Source organism: Calliopsis andreniformis, chromosome 4 (assembly GCF_051401765.1).
Source record: "Calliopsis andreniformis isolate RMS-2024a chromosome 4, iyCalAndr_principal, whole genome shotgun sequence".
NCBI classification, from domain to species: Eukaryota; Metazoa; Arthropoda; class Insecta; order Hymenoptera; family Andrenidae; genus Calliopsis; species Calliopsis andreniformis.
In genome coordinates, this window is record NC_135065.1 from 9,427,327 (window position 1) to 9,441,880 (window position 14,554).

A 14,554-nucleotide genomic window follows, 5' to 3' on the forward strand; every position below is an offset into this window, starting at 1 on the left:
AATTTTTAATATTCCATTCTTGAATCAAAATCTCTCTCAAAAAGGAATGTTAATTTTCTATTCAACTAATTAAAATTTCCGCGTTTCGTGTACGTACTATAATTTACTCAAAATAATGAAAATAATTAATCTCCCTTTTGCAATAATAATTACAAGTGTATTACTCTGACAAATGTCTATTGATCTACTATTATTTGAAAAGAAACTAAGAAAAAGAATTTTAAAAAGTCGTTAATGAGAGTAGGTATCCCCCAATGACTCAGCACGCTTACTTTCAATTGATATTGCACTTGCAGAGAGCATTAATTACAAGTACGCTTGAGGGGACTTGATTTGCCGCGATTTTCATCGGATAATATATTAAGGGAACTGCTAATTGCCTGCCGCAAGGGCCATCGTAGGCATCGTATTCATAAGAGGAGTAGCGAATCCATGAAGAGGTAGGGAGAAGGACACGTTGCGTACACAACAACGAAAGAGGTGTACGATTAACGTTTCGCTTTCCAGTTTTCATGGAGCCACCGTGGTGGAAAGAACCGAGGAATGTCTCATTTCAGACGCACTCGTCGGTTTACACGCGACTATTCGCCGCGAAGTGGAATTTCTTTTCACCTCTCTGTAATGGGAAAAGAATGTTATCTCGGCTGGAATATCCCGTTTTAAGTGTACCATCGCGCTTTTAATCGCATTTACGTTTATATAAAACAAGATCGTCGATGCTTGAATATAGGTAGTTAGAAGCGTAATTCAAGAGTGTACCGTTTTTTATTTAGCAGCGTTTAATCGAAAGTTCGAATTTAAGCGGATGATGAATAAAATATTCAATATTTGTCAAGTGATAATATTTTCGCACAGGTATCGATAAGTAACGAGAATAATCTTCGTTCTTCCTTATGAAGCAATACGTTGGAATCTCGTGTAAAAGAAACATGTGGTTACATCGGGAAATGAATTCCATATTCTACGTGGACGCTGAAATTAGTCCCATAAATTTGATAAAGAACGATGAGGTAAGTCGATGAATGTAATATTGCTTCTTTGTTCAGGATACTTTTTATTTTGTAGAATTATTTCGTTCTTTCCGCCTTGTGCGTCATTTCTTACGTCCAAGAATTTATTATTAAATTCTTTTCCTACTGGTGATTCAATACTCTTTAAAGTTGAACATTTTTTAAATTTCAATTACATTTTATATTATTCAACGTTGAATCTTTTTAGACTTGATAAACGTAAGTTTTGTTAACTTGTTCGACAGAAAATACAGCCTATACAAAAAGTCTACATTACAGTAACTTCAGTCGTCAGTGTCACAATACAGGCAGAGCAGAAAAAGTGAAACTCGTAAACGTATATGAGTTCTCGGGGTTCTTCGTTCTTCAACAGTGAAATGAACAGCAGTTCAGAAACCGTAAAATTACTCGCACCATGTGCCTTTTGAATAACATTTTGCATTATTTTTCCGTTGCAAACGAAGGCTAGTTATGATATATTACGCAAGATGGCTCATGAGGTACTTTAATATGCATAAAAATGAAATATGTTTTCGCTGGCGCATATCTGAAATTTTGCTTTCAGACTTTTTTAGATTTATTCACATGAACGAGACATCTGATGTAGATTTTTATAATCATTGTCATATTTAAATTTTATCTATCAACTTTCATCAAATGATACGAATAAGTGACAGAAGCTAAAAAACCATGTTGAAATTTCCCCTAATCTCGCTGAAATTGGAAGTTATGTGTCTCGCCAGACGGCAATTAAGAGTGCATTTAGGGGTTATGGTGGCCAGGTGTGTAGGGGAGGTAAATCAAACGCATTGCATCCGGTTCGTGTACCCTGTTCAGTACACGCGCCATGCGGTAAAGGAATAATAATTTTCTTCTCTTCCCCCGATGTTTTGTTTTGTGTCCCTGCGGCTGGCGCGACCAGACCGGAAGCTTTATTATCGCGCAGCTCGTAGTTGTGGGTGGACGACGCATAGCTTAACCATAAGCGAAGATATGCGCGCAACAAATTTCGCCACCGAGATTTGCTTGACCAACCACGGATGAGAGTCATCGAGCTTAATGTATTTTTATATGGGGTCATTAGAACACTTCCGGCGAGAATTTCGACTCCCTTTCAAATCAAATTTCTTGAATGCATGAACACAGTGGGACCTCCATTAACTGGCTCCATACGAGATTCAATCTAGAAACACACTTCTGACGAATAATTTAACTATTTTAGGTACTCACACTATTAGAATATTAAATTAAACAAAATTGTCGAATTCTATACTTCCACTATCAGAGGATACATATCTTTATAAAAAGAATTCAAAGTAAAATTATTCCATGAACTGATTTAACATGAAGTTGTATATGAAGTTCACACCTTAAACTTGAAAAGTTCATCAGAGTCTGATCATAGTAACGCGCAAAGTCTCCCAAGAATCAGGATATCCTTCTCCTAAGATCTAGTCCCGAAATATTATAGTCGATTCATTACAATCGTGTCATCAGTAACAAAATAGTCATCGCCTCGCCCCTGCTGCGATTTATGGCCATTACTCCTCCCTTCTCGAGTGGTTCAATAGCTTCTTCCACTTCATCGCCGAGGTGAGCCTGTTAAGCATGAGCATCTATCGGTGGACAAACGCTTCCGCGCGAAACTTCGCACTTCCCCGTGTTTCTTTCCGGGTAAGCAGATTATTTCTCCCTGTTGCGCTTCGGGTCCGCTACCGCGGTAGGCCTGTGTACCCTGTCAATCATGCTTATCCTCGTGATCATGCAGAACGACGTTGATCGATCGTGGATCCCTCCCGTGGTTTTCGACGCCTCGTCCATGTCCGTACGTCTTACTTTCGAGCGATAAGCGAACAACGAATACTGTCAGCGATTTATTACGCGCCAGATTGTTCGTCCGCCACTGAGCTCGCTTTATTTGCACGGCAGATTGTTGCATAACGCATATTTGCTGTGACTGATGCAAATTCGCTATCGATCCTCGTCCAGGTCGTGATCGAGATTCGAGGAGCGATCTTGGACGATAATTCAGTGAGACTTGGTGGCGCAGTGGTAATTTAGAAGCGTTGCATGGATTTGAAAAACGATGATTGCTTGGGTGATTGAAGGTTGCAAGAAAAGATGGCGTGTTCGTTTGGTTCTTTTTGAGGGCTAGATTGGGGTTGATGTATGTGGAAATTGAAAGAGTTCTTAGAAGAAGTACACGAAGAATGTAATATTTTGTCGAGTACCTAGGTTTGATTCCTGGTTACTTTTTATGTTCAAGTTGGGATCTATTGATGATAATTGTCTTATTATTTGTCGATCTATACTGTATTCTGACCCCAAAAACTGTTTCTGATTCTCAGTGAACTCATTGCTTGCAGCAAACAATAAGCTCATAACCAGCGACTATGTACTGTGTACCTCGAACTGTCTCACCCAAAATGCATCTTATTAATTTCATTCAGTTTCCCAGGAACGAAACAGCTGATCAGTTAATGTTATCGACGCGATCTCGAAGCTTTTGGGCTCCTCTCGTTGGAAGACGTACCAGCATGTTTATTCATGCCAGTAGCCAGACCATTTCCCCATTGCATAAACAAACGGCGCGTATAATCGGCTGCAATGGCTAGCAGGCTAAAGTATCGCTAAGTACCGATCGTTCTCATTAACGTCATCGACCGAGGTGGACAGTGATCGATTGCGCGGTGGCTGTGCGCTCTTCGGCAGTTGCGCATGCATAATCTCAGGGTACGAGGCAACGGCCCATACGCTTACGATCGAACGATAAATTATGCGGCCGATTGCCAGTGCGCACGTAAATCATGCGCGCACGTTACTTTGCCCTCAGGGTTTGTCGTAGGGCTAGGACTATTCCAATAATTTAACATTCGAACGTTTTATGGGTATTTAAATGTTTCGAGTAAATTACTAGCATCCGAACTCGATTATTAAATCGGAGTCTTGTTTCCCATAAAGCACAGAGACGTCCTAAATATGTAAAAGCATCCAGTAAAGTCTTAAAATGTCCAGAAGACGTCTCTGAGACAGATCAGTTTGTCTTTAGGATGTCTTGGATATTTATAAATATCCAAAATTAAATATCTCAAAACAGTTTCCATACTAGTACTGTTCTTCAACTCACCAATTCACTTAACAATAAAATTCTAAGTCACAAGAAGCTAAACTAGATTCAAACACTCGAAGGTGAGTCTCTCTTTAGCTTCTTTCGCGGAACTCCTAGTTCGCGAGGAGTCCCAAGCACACGTAACTTGTAATTGCTACTTTTTCAGATCCTTCCTCCTGGTCTTCGTCTTCTCCCTCGCGCTATTATCGTCCTCCGTGTTTCCGCCTTTTCATCTCATCCAGGCTGCGACGTCCATGCGCGAGGCCTCGCGCGTCGACTGCATCCTCGTGATCGGCGTGACTCGCATTGTGTTCGTTGCGTTTCATTGTTCCGGTGCGCACGAGCCAGGAATATCGACTTGCCTAATGCCGATGACCACAGGCGCCTGAGCGTTCACGTTAGAAAACTCGCGGCGGGACGGAAGGAAGAGAGGGACGAGGGATTTTTTTAATGGCGTTATGCGCGCTGCGCAACCAGACACTGACTCATTCCCGCGTTTTCACGCGCCGCGTATACGCAAGATCGAACAAAGGGTGCACGCGCGAAACCTGGAGAAAGAGACGTCACACGAGCATCGTGTATCACGCGGCTGAGGCGATTGAAATGCTATCGAAGTCTTTCGATTATTGTAAGGAGACACAAAGGGTTGCTTCTTTTCTTTACCAGCACGTTTGCGGAGATTTTTTTGTTGCGTGATCGTGTGGCATTATTTCAAGTTTAGTTGTATATATTAGGGTACAGTTCCCCTGTTGTAGCGAGTTCCTGGTACCTAGTTCCCTATTCAATGTTTATGAGGTTTAGAAAATATGTTATTGAAAGCAGGTTCTAGGTATTACAAAACAGGTACTAGATCCTGGAAAGCAAGTACTGGATACTAGGTATTAGGAAGTGGGTACTAGGCACCAGGAAGTGGGTAGTAGATACCAAGAATCAGATATTAGGTATTATAAAACAGATACTGGATACTAGGAAGTGAATCCTAAAATAATAAAAACAAATAGTAATTACTACTTAATCTACACTAGGTACTAGGACAAAAATAATGTTGAAACATTTTCCAATCCAAACTCATATACAATTGTTACTATAAAAAAATATCTTGAACATTCGTCCTCCATTGACAGTCAGTGCTGCAAAGTGACAGGAATAATAACTCGAAGTAAACTCGTTTTTACTGTACTCAAATGCTACAGAAATGTAGCTCATCTCTTTGTCGAATAAATTTCCCACGGAACTAACCGTAGCTATCCCTTTCAGCTAAAATGACTAATGGAAAGTATTTCACTGAAATATATTACCCAGTTATCAAGGACAATCGCGGGGCTTGTGGTTTTATCGGGTTCTTACGAAAACCGCAGCTTCTCGTGACCGTATTCCTCAGGAAGCGGCGTAGATTCGCTTACGAACACCAGCGATCTCCTAAATAGGGAGCGAGAAAAACGTGATGGCGTTATTGCTCGTTCTAATTATTACGTTCTTTTTTCTGAGAGAAAATCGATCATCGATTCAATTCAAATTAAAAGTCAAATGAGTGTAATGAATTGCTACGTAATTATTCATACGATGTACGGAAGATTAAATAAAATACTAGAGGTGATATCATTTAAAAGGAAGTAAACTTAAGTAATGGAACCTATTACTCTGCTCAAAATACGTTTGCTATTATACATTAGCATAATACCCCTATTACAATTTTTAATAATTATTATTATGGCAGATAAAGTATTCCATCTCATTCTTCCAAGCAATGAATCTCATGACCCAACGCTCGCAATTTTTTTCAAACCATTATAAAGCATCGCGATCCATGCATCCTCACAAGACTAATAGCTCAAGTCCTTATTATTCAGACAACCCTTGTATTCACGTCCAATAAAGTAGCAAGCGAGGAAACGGTCTGAGCCCGCCAACTTAATACTGCGGCTTGATTTATTTTATCCTGGTGGCGATCTTCCATAGAGCTCCCGGAGACGCGGGGCTACTGGGTCAGGAAGTCATGCTACATCATGTTGTACCAGACCATATAAGAGGCTGCGTGTCCTCGGAGACCCAGAACGTTGGTTCACGACGTGCTCTCGTGTCCCAGCGATTCAAGAGGGAAGGTACACAGTCTCAACTTCAGCCCATGATTTACAGCGGCACCGCGCGAATTCCTAAAGTTTTACTTTTCCCCGTGCGACCGCGCGGAACTAACAATGACAATAATGACTCCGCAAGCGGGATATCTGCGAAAGCCAGTGGTCTCTCGCGACAACGACTCCTCTTCCAATTTTCTGCATTCCATGCTGCGTCCACTCCCACGCTTTTACGCGCCCTTTCTAAGTACTCAGGAAATAGTTACGGAAAGTCACACTTCGTTTTTCGTATGCGTGCCATAAATTAATTTTAAGTTAAAGTAACGATGAAGGGGATTTAACGACTGTTTTCGTTTCTGTTATTCTTATCAGGAACCGAATGCCCGACAATTGATTAATATTTGTTCGGCAAACCGTTTAAGCTGATTCGATTAAGTTAAAGCACGCTCGTCGATATTCCAATTTCGCGGATCGCGAAACGATGCAAATGCACTCTGATAGGCGGAGACATAGATTCTTCGTGGAATGCGGTCGGGTTAGAACCGAATGTGGGAGAGTTGTGGAGTAGGAAAAGTTGGCAGGAGCAAGAAAGGGATCGTGATCGAGGATGCCATCTTTTACAACGATGGTATTCTCTTATCTTGATTTAGTGCAGCTGATTAAGGCCCTGGAAAAATTCATTGAAAATATTTCGATTATAACAGCAGTGAAAGAAGCCTCTATTCATATTCAAAATACAATAATTTATACGTCTAGTTAAACTCATTACAAAAGGAAAATATAATTGCTTCCTGAGTCTCCACATTTTTTAAAGAGCCAGTTCGAACTATTTTTCATTCCATGAAAACAGTACGTTATTAATACCTCTTTTATTAAAAAGAAAATTAAATCAGGATCACTTCGTAAACACTCTTTAAAAATTGAACACTGAAGACTTGTCTCCAGAAAACTGTGTACTTAATGCTTCCACACATCGTTTACAGCATACTAGATATTTATCACAACATTGTCATCTATGAATTGCTTCACGCTCGATTATATCTCAAAGAGCGCAGTCACCCGTGGATCGTCGTGCAAAAAACAGTAAAAGAAGTTACTTGACCTTCTAGAAGGTACGCGATTATGTAATTCGGCTTCCTAGTGGTTGGTGTGTACAGTTTCATGGACGCTTCTGCTGTTTCGTCTAATGGAATCGGTTAAAAACGGTAGGCCTGCATATAGGCAGAGCTTAACGGCATAAATAGCAGTTTTCTTGCTGCTCGTGGCACGATGTGTAACATTCTACGGGATTGTAACAAATGAGCGATATTAACATTTATACGGCGCGCCAGGGGCTTCCTTCTACACCGTGAGCGTGACTCATAAGTGGCCATCTCGAAGGCTTTATAGTCGGTGCCCCGCTATAATCTCTACGCCCCCCTGGGACTAGTGTGTACTATCATATGTACGAGGTATATCATTAAAGTACACGATCACAGACATCGCAGAAAGTAGTTCGCGCCTGGCTCAGTGCGAAACAAACGCGCATTAGGTAGATATCTACAAGTATCGATAAACAGTGTCGTCGAATTTTTTCAGAATGATATATGTATCCAATATTTTATTTCAAATTTTTCACTCAATCTTCAATACTATGAACCACAGATAAATACATAACTAAGTAGAAACAAAAATTGATGCAAGTCAAAACGCATTAGTAACTTAACACTTGTAATTAAGACGCAACTTGAGTTATTATTTTCTTTAAAATCGCCTTCCCCAAAGAGTTAAGCGTTTAAGTACCGTGATATTTACTTCACTGTCCTTCAACTCATCGATTCAATTAAAAACTCCCAGATGTAAAATTGCCTGACTTTCCCCGATGAACCGCGAGGGGGTTGCTCGATCGCTTCCTCGGGGTGAGGGGTGGGGGCAGCTTGGTGGGAGACCCGCGAGCGCCACCAGCTCAGTGTTACTTCGACCATCGGTCAGGCGCGGATCGCGGAGTGGAAAGTGCTGTTACCTGTTCCCCCCAGCCGCAGTTTACTTTGACATTCGATCGTGTGGACTGTCTTCAACGTCAGTTAGAGGCATTAATCGCTGGTAACCGCGGCGTGGACCCGTTATTCCGCAATTACGATCGTCTCGAGTACATTTTCCATCCAAGTACGCGATGTTTATGGTTTCCGGCTGTTCTGACACCCGATGCAAACGTGACCAGTGAGACACTGCACCCGCATGATTGTGTCGACGATACTTTCGAGCGTGACGGGTTTCCATCGGCGACACTCGAACGACGTTGGACGAAATGCCGAGCTGACGGTGAGTCGAAATTCGTGGACACGGTTTTTCGAATTTCCAGCGAGCGTCGCTCCAGCGCGCAGCCTGTGCGCGCATGCCGCGCAGGCGGCTTACGCTGCCGCTCTGACAGGTGGTTTTACGATCTCTACGCCTCTGGCTTTTAGGATTTAGAGGGAGGAAAGATATGAGAACACGTTTCCTTGTTTCGATGATTGAGTAGGATAATTTCTGCGAGATCAGGCTTACTAACTTTATTTAAATTAAATTTGGATTGGTACCGTATATTAGAATGCATAAGTGGACGGGGAAGTGCCTAACTCTTATGCAAGGTAGTATATGTATATGAATAAGTGTACTGATTTGATTAGTCCTTCCAATTTAATCTAGTAGCTTTTTGACAGTCGTGTTAGTTTTATTTATTGAAACAAGGTTGATATTGTTAACCTCTATGTTGATCTTCCACAAATTTTCTTTAAAAAAAATTGTAAATGCTCCTTCTGTATCTTTCCTTCCTCTATGGTCTCTAGAGATACGATTATAATTGTGTCATAGATTTCGAAAGTGTCTATTTGAGGTTAAAAGAAAATTATTAGAGGAGTAATTTAGAGGTTCTAGACAGGCATAACCTTTGTCAAGATTTTTTATTTCTTTTATGAATGCTCGGTCTACTTAGTATTTATATTTATTGATTTTACTTCTTTTTTCCTTAAAATTATACATTTTACTCTCCTTGCTTCGTACAAAGCAAAAAATACAAAGTATATTTATAAAATCATAACCTATTTCACAATCTTATCGAAGTAGATTAACTGTCAAACAAATATTCCAGTGAAGTATCTCTAAAAGTATCCAACAAAACACGGAAACAATTTAAAAAAACTATTTCCATTTCTCAACGAGTACATAAAAATATATCCAATTAGATCCAACAAATCTATATGCATGTATCATACACTTATATGTATATAAGTCTCATCCCTACATTGCTCCTCTAACTTCACGCTTCGTAAACTTTTCATTCTCGAATTTTATACGTTCGAAATAAAACGAAGAGGGAAACCATCCGCGGAGAATCGATACGAGGTACCGTTTTGCTTGCAACGTGATTGTGCAATTGTAGAAACGTGTCATTCGATCGATATATTTCCACTCTTTGGCGAATTGTAAAAGGTGGAAGGGATCGTGAGGTTGTAACAAACAGCGGTGTCGAGTTAATTGTTGAAATATTATCCTAAATCGCTACACACTTTGCGTACAGGATTTTATAGCGTTACGCGAGACGAACAGCTCGTTACGACAGCCATAGTCGACGTTGGCTGTTTCGTTGCGGGGGCAGGAACAGTGTTTACTTGCGCCAGTGGAAACACGGAGCATGCACGGAGTAACAAGGTGACTTTTCAAGGGCAAACAATACGCCTTACGACGCGTCAGTTTTCGTTATTAGGCGCATGAGTTACTTTCAGCTCGAGGAGCAAATAGAACCCGATTGAAACCGGTTAAGACGTTGGCGCGATGTGCGCCAACCACAACAGGCGATTCCGACAGATTCGATTCTCCTTTTGCACGTTCTCGCGTTTTAAGAGGTGCTGATAAGTAATCCCGAGTATACTCAGGGGATTACGAGTTAATTTACTCGATGTCATAATATTAATAGAAAACTAACGCTCATTCTTGGTCGGCGTTTATTCTTTCATTAATATCAAATGTGAGTTATTGTCACAATCATGCCCTGGGTCGTTCCTTTATTATATTCTCAACCCTTTGACACATTTATAATCAGGTTACAAACAATTTTCTATTCCCTCGTTTATTTCTTTTCGTTCGAACCTCCACAGCGTGGTTAGCATAGCAATCAAGAAGAAAAACGAATTTAAAACTAGCCTTCTTTATTTTCATTTTTAAAGAGGGAGGATGATTTTAGTGCGTTTTATTTTGAATTATTCAGAAGGCGTGGTTCGCGCGTCAATGATATACATTTCGAGCCCTTTCGTGGACGAGTCATTGTCGTCGACAATGACAATAGGAACAAAGTAAACGGACTCGTTCACCGCGACCGTTATTCATTGTTATGCGCCGTGACGTGGACCACGGGCGCGTTTAGCCTCGTTAAGAACAATTAAAAGTATCCGACGAACCGAGTGTGTATTATTGCTTAATTGCTGCCCGCGAGCGTTCTCCTTAACCGAGGCACCATTCTGTTTGCGACAGTCGAAAGTTTACGTGCACATCAGGGTTATTCATGGTCTAAAGTTCTAAAGATATGAAAAAGCTAAGGTTATGTTAGCGAATAATTAGTAGCAAGTTTTCTGAATAGATCTACAAAGCAATTATTTGAATGAATTTTACTCATCTCCAATATAAGGAATATAACAGATATTCCTTCTTTTACGTTCGTATTTAATTACATGTCTTAAAAATATTTCTTCGTTAAGGCAAGTAAACCTTTCAGTTGAACCCATTTTCCGCGTGCTTAATTTATTATGAACTCGTCGCGACAATTAATGCTCTCATTAAGGCACTCCTCTCCTTCCTATGAATCGTGGCAAAGCAATTTATAAAAAATTATTCACCCTTTATGTATTCTTCGATTATTACCTTTATTCTCGCGAAATAACGACTCAGTCTGAAAAAGGGATAATGGTGAGTGAACTAGTTCGGATTTTCAAAAAGTTTGCAAGCTTCCCACGAATCTCACCGTGACGCCTCTTTTATTCCTACCGCGCTTCTTCTTTACCGTTTCTTTTCCTGAAAAGGGGATTCATGAGAGATTTCAGTAACGAGGACGTGTTATGCAAATCCGTGAATATTGTAGCTGGCTCAACAGACCATAATACGGTTTGAATCTCTTCATTGACGAGAACGTGAGAGAAGAATGACGAGCTTTGAAAATTTCTTGCATTTTTCAGTAATGTGGTTTGTCTCGTTTCTTCTTTGTCATTAATGTCGTTATTTTACGAATTCTTCTGAGACTCATTTCCGGCTCCATTATTGGCAATTTTAAACAAATGGAGTATCCTGACCAAACCTGATCCAATTCCTCTATTGTTATTTTACAGGAGAGCAAATAAATAAACGCGATTGTCCATTTCTTAACACAGTGCACTGCTAAAAAAAATTATGACATAGAAATATTTTGGGCAAAAATTGGTTAACTTTGACTGACGATAATTCTGCGAAAAGTCATCGTAGGATCATGATCTTTTTTTTAAATTACAGCTTGAAGTCTTGAGTGTAAGATACTATGCGTTAATTTTAAGTTGAGTACACCTCGACTACTGTAGCGTCTTAAATCTGAAGGCATGTTTTTCGTGTTGAAAATTTCGAAGTTTGACGAAATGCACGGACTTCCCAGAATTTTTTTCGGGAATGCCGTTTGCAGGAGCGTATAGCTTGAACCTTCCCCTATAATTCATAAAAAAGATCAAGTCGCTGCGATTTTTTTTCGCAAAGTTACAGCACTTTAAAGTAACCCTTGCATTTCTACAGCACATTGGGTAGGGCTAGCACATGACAAAATGCAGGGATTACTTTGAAGTCCTGTAACTTTGCGAAAAAAAATCGTAGCGACTTGATCTTTTTTTTAAATTAAAGGGGAAGGATCGAATATTATGCCACTGTGAACAATATCCCCGAAAAAAATTTGTCTAGGTCCATGTGTTTCGTCAAACTGTGCAGTTTGCCATATTGAAAATTGTGAAATTTGACAAAATGCACAGACTTGCCAAAATTTTTTTCATGAATGTTATTTACGGGAGCATATAGCCTGAACCTTCCCCTGTAAGGTAAAAAAAAGATCAGGTCAGTACGATTTTTTTTCGCAAAGTTACAGTACTTTAAAGGAGACCTTGCATTTTCACAGCACAGCAGGTAGTAGCGATATATGAGAAAAATGCAAGGGTTACTTTAAACTGCTGTAACTTTGCGAAAAAAAATCGTAGCAACTTGATCTTTTTTTCAAATTATAGGGGAAGGTTCAAGCTGTATGCTCCCGTAAATGATATTCACGGAAAAAATTTTAGCAAGTCTGTGTATTTCGTTAAACTTTGCAGTTTGTCATTTTGAAAATTGTCAACTTTGATGGGATGCACAGACTTGGAGAAATTTTTTTCGAAGATGCCGTTCACAGAAGCATAAAATTGGATCCTTCCCCTTCAATTTAAAAAAAAGATCAAGTCGCTACGATTTTTTTTCGCAAAGTTACAACACTTCAAAGTAATCCCTGCATTTTGTCATGTGTAAGCCCTACCCGATGTGCTGTAGAAATGCAAGGTCTACTTTAAAGTGCTGTAACTTTGCGAAAAAAAATCGTAGCGAATTGATCTTTTTTTCAAATTATAGGGGAAGGTTCAAGCTGTATGCTCCCGTAAATGATATTCACGAAAAAAATTTTAGCAAGTCTGTGTATTTCGTCAAACTTTGCAGTTTGTCATTTTGAAAATTGTCAACTTTGATGGGATGCACAGACTTGGAGAAATTTTTTTCGAAGATGCCGTTCACAGAAGCATAAAATTGGATCCTTCCCCTTCAATTTAAAAAAAAGATCAAGTCGCTACGATTTTTTTTCGCAAAGTTACAGGATTTCAAAATAACCCTTGCATTTTTGCCATATACCAGAAATATCCATTCTGCAGTAAAAATGCAAGATCTACTTTAAAGTGCTGTAACTTTGCGAAAAAAAATCGTAGCGACTTGATCTTTTTTTTAAATTAAAGGGGAAGGATCAAGCTATATGCTCCTGTAAACGGCATCTCCGAAAAAAAATCTAGGAAGTCCCTGCATTTCGTCAATTCTTAAGTATTTCAAAACATTCAAATACAATATCTAAATATCTTGAATATTTCTTTAAACTGTAAAATAAGTAATCAGAGGTCAAAAAATCGCAGAATCACGTTTCCTAACGATGGAACTCATGATACCACGAACTAACGTTTTTAATCAGGTCACAGAACCTAGCCCCCACACGGTGCACATCCCAGCCTCTCCTACGACTGGTTAATAACCAGTCGCGGAATCGTCGATGTTGTCGATTAAAGAGTGAGTCACGTTTCTCAAAAACTAGGCTCTCCCATCTCTAAATGGTGTTCCCGATATGTCGATACCCGAAGCTCTCGACCTACGCCTGAGAGGATCGACTATCTCCTGCGCGGAGTTGAGCTCAGAGAAGTTGAGATCTTCCGCTACATCTGACGCGGTTTCAAAGCGTTTCAGAATGAAAAATATCCCTCGGAATTATGATTACACGGCGGAACCAGTCACGCTTTTAACGCGAAACGTATCCACCGTGTTACGATACGATCGGGAACGCGTTTAGATCGTTCAGGGCTGGCACACGCTTCGGCCAGCCACGAAATTAAACGTTTTTCCGCCGCGGCAATTTCCTGTGCACAGGATGAGAGGCCATTTTATTGTTTAATAAATAATTTCCTCGGTCTCGATTTAACCGTTCGCTGGCGGCGGGAAATATAAACCGTAACCAGGATATCTACTGCTATCGAAAATTCTTGGGAGTCGTGGCGCACGATGGCTCGCATTAACTGGTCACGATTCTTAATCTCACAGTAAGCGAAGTGAGCTGTTCTGCACACGTGCAGGGGAAATCTTGAGGGGACCTCATTCTTTTCTTATAAAGTTTAACGCATTGGGCAAGATACTTTGTAGGTTGAGTCAGTTACGAATGTCACGAATGAAGTTCGTGAAGTTCGTGCTACGTGTACATAAGATATTTTTGTGAGAGATTGGGTGGAGATAGAAGGTAGTAATGCTAAGAGATTGAAATTTTTATTGTTCGAATTAAGATTTTTATCTGAGGATCGACAGAATTTATTATATTCGTAGAATTTCATTGAAAGTCTTTCTTTTTAGTATGTCCTTTGTTAAAAATAATATGAGATACATTTTCATAGATGTTGGGACACTTTCAGTACTGTTAGTAGGAGACAATGAATTTAATGTAACATGAATTCTTATGAAATTTTATTTTGTAAATATAGAAAACACTGGAAGAGTGCAGATATAATATCCTTGTATAGGTTCTAGGGTTAAGCCTACAGAGCATTTTTAGAATAGCAAGGTAATCTAGA

The 14,554-nt window shown here is 39.9% G+C and overlaps 1 protein-coding gene across 1 annotated transcript in view; it reads left to right on the forward strand.

Moving 5' to 3' along the window:
- The first annotated feature begins 8,286 nt into the window (after positions 1-8,286).
- The window catches only part of LOC143178348 (uncharacterized), a 49,748-nt gene continuing 43,480 nt past the window's right edge, over positions 8,287-14,554 (forward strand). The window contains exon 1 of the mRNA XM_076376932.1: positions 8,287-8,495. Within this exon, the coding sequence (XP_076233047.1) occupies positions 8,412-8,495 (84 nt within the window). The 5' untranslated portion in view covers positions 8,287-8,411. The remainder of the gene's footprint in view (positions 8,496-14,554) is intronic.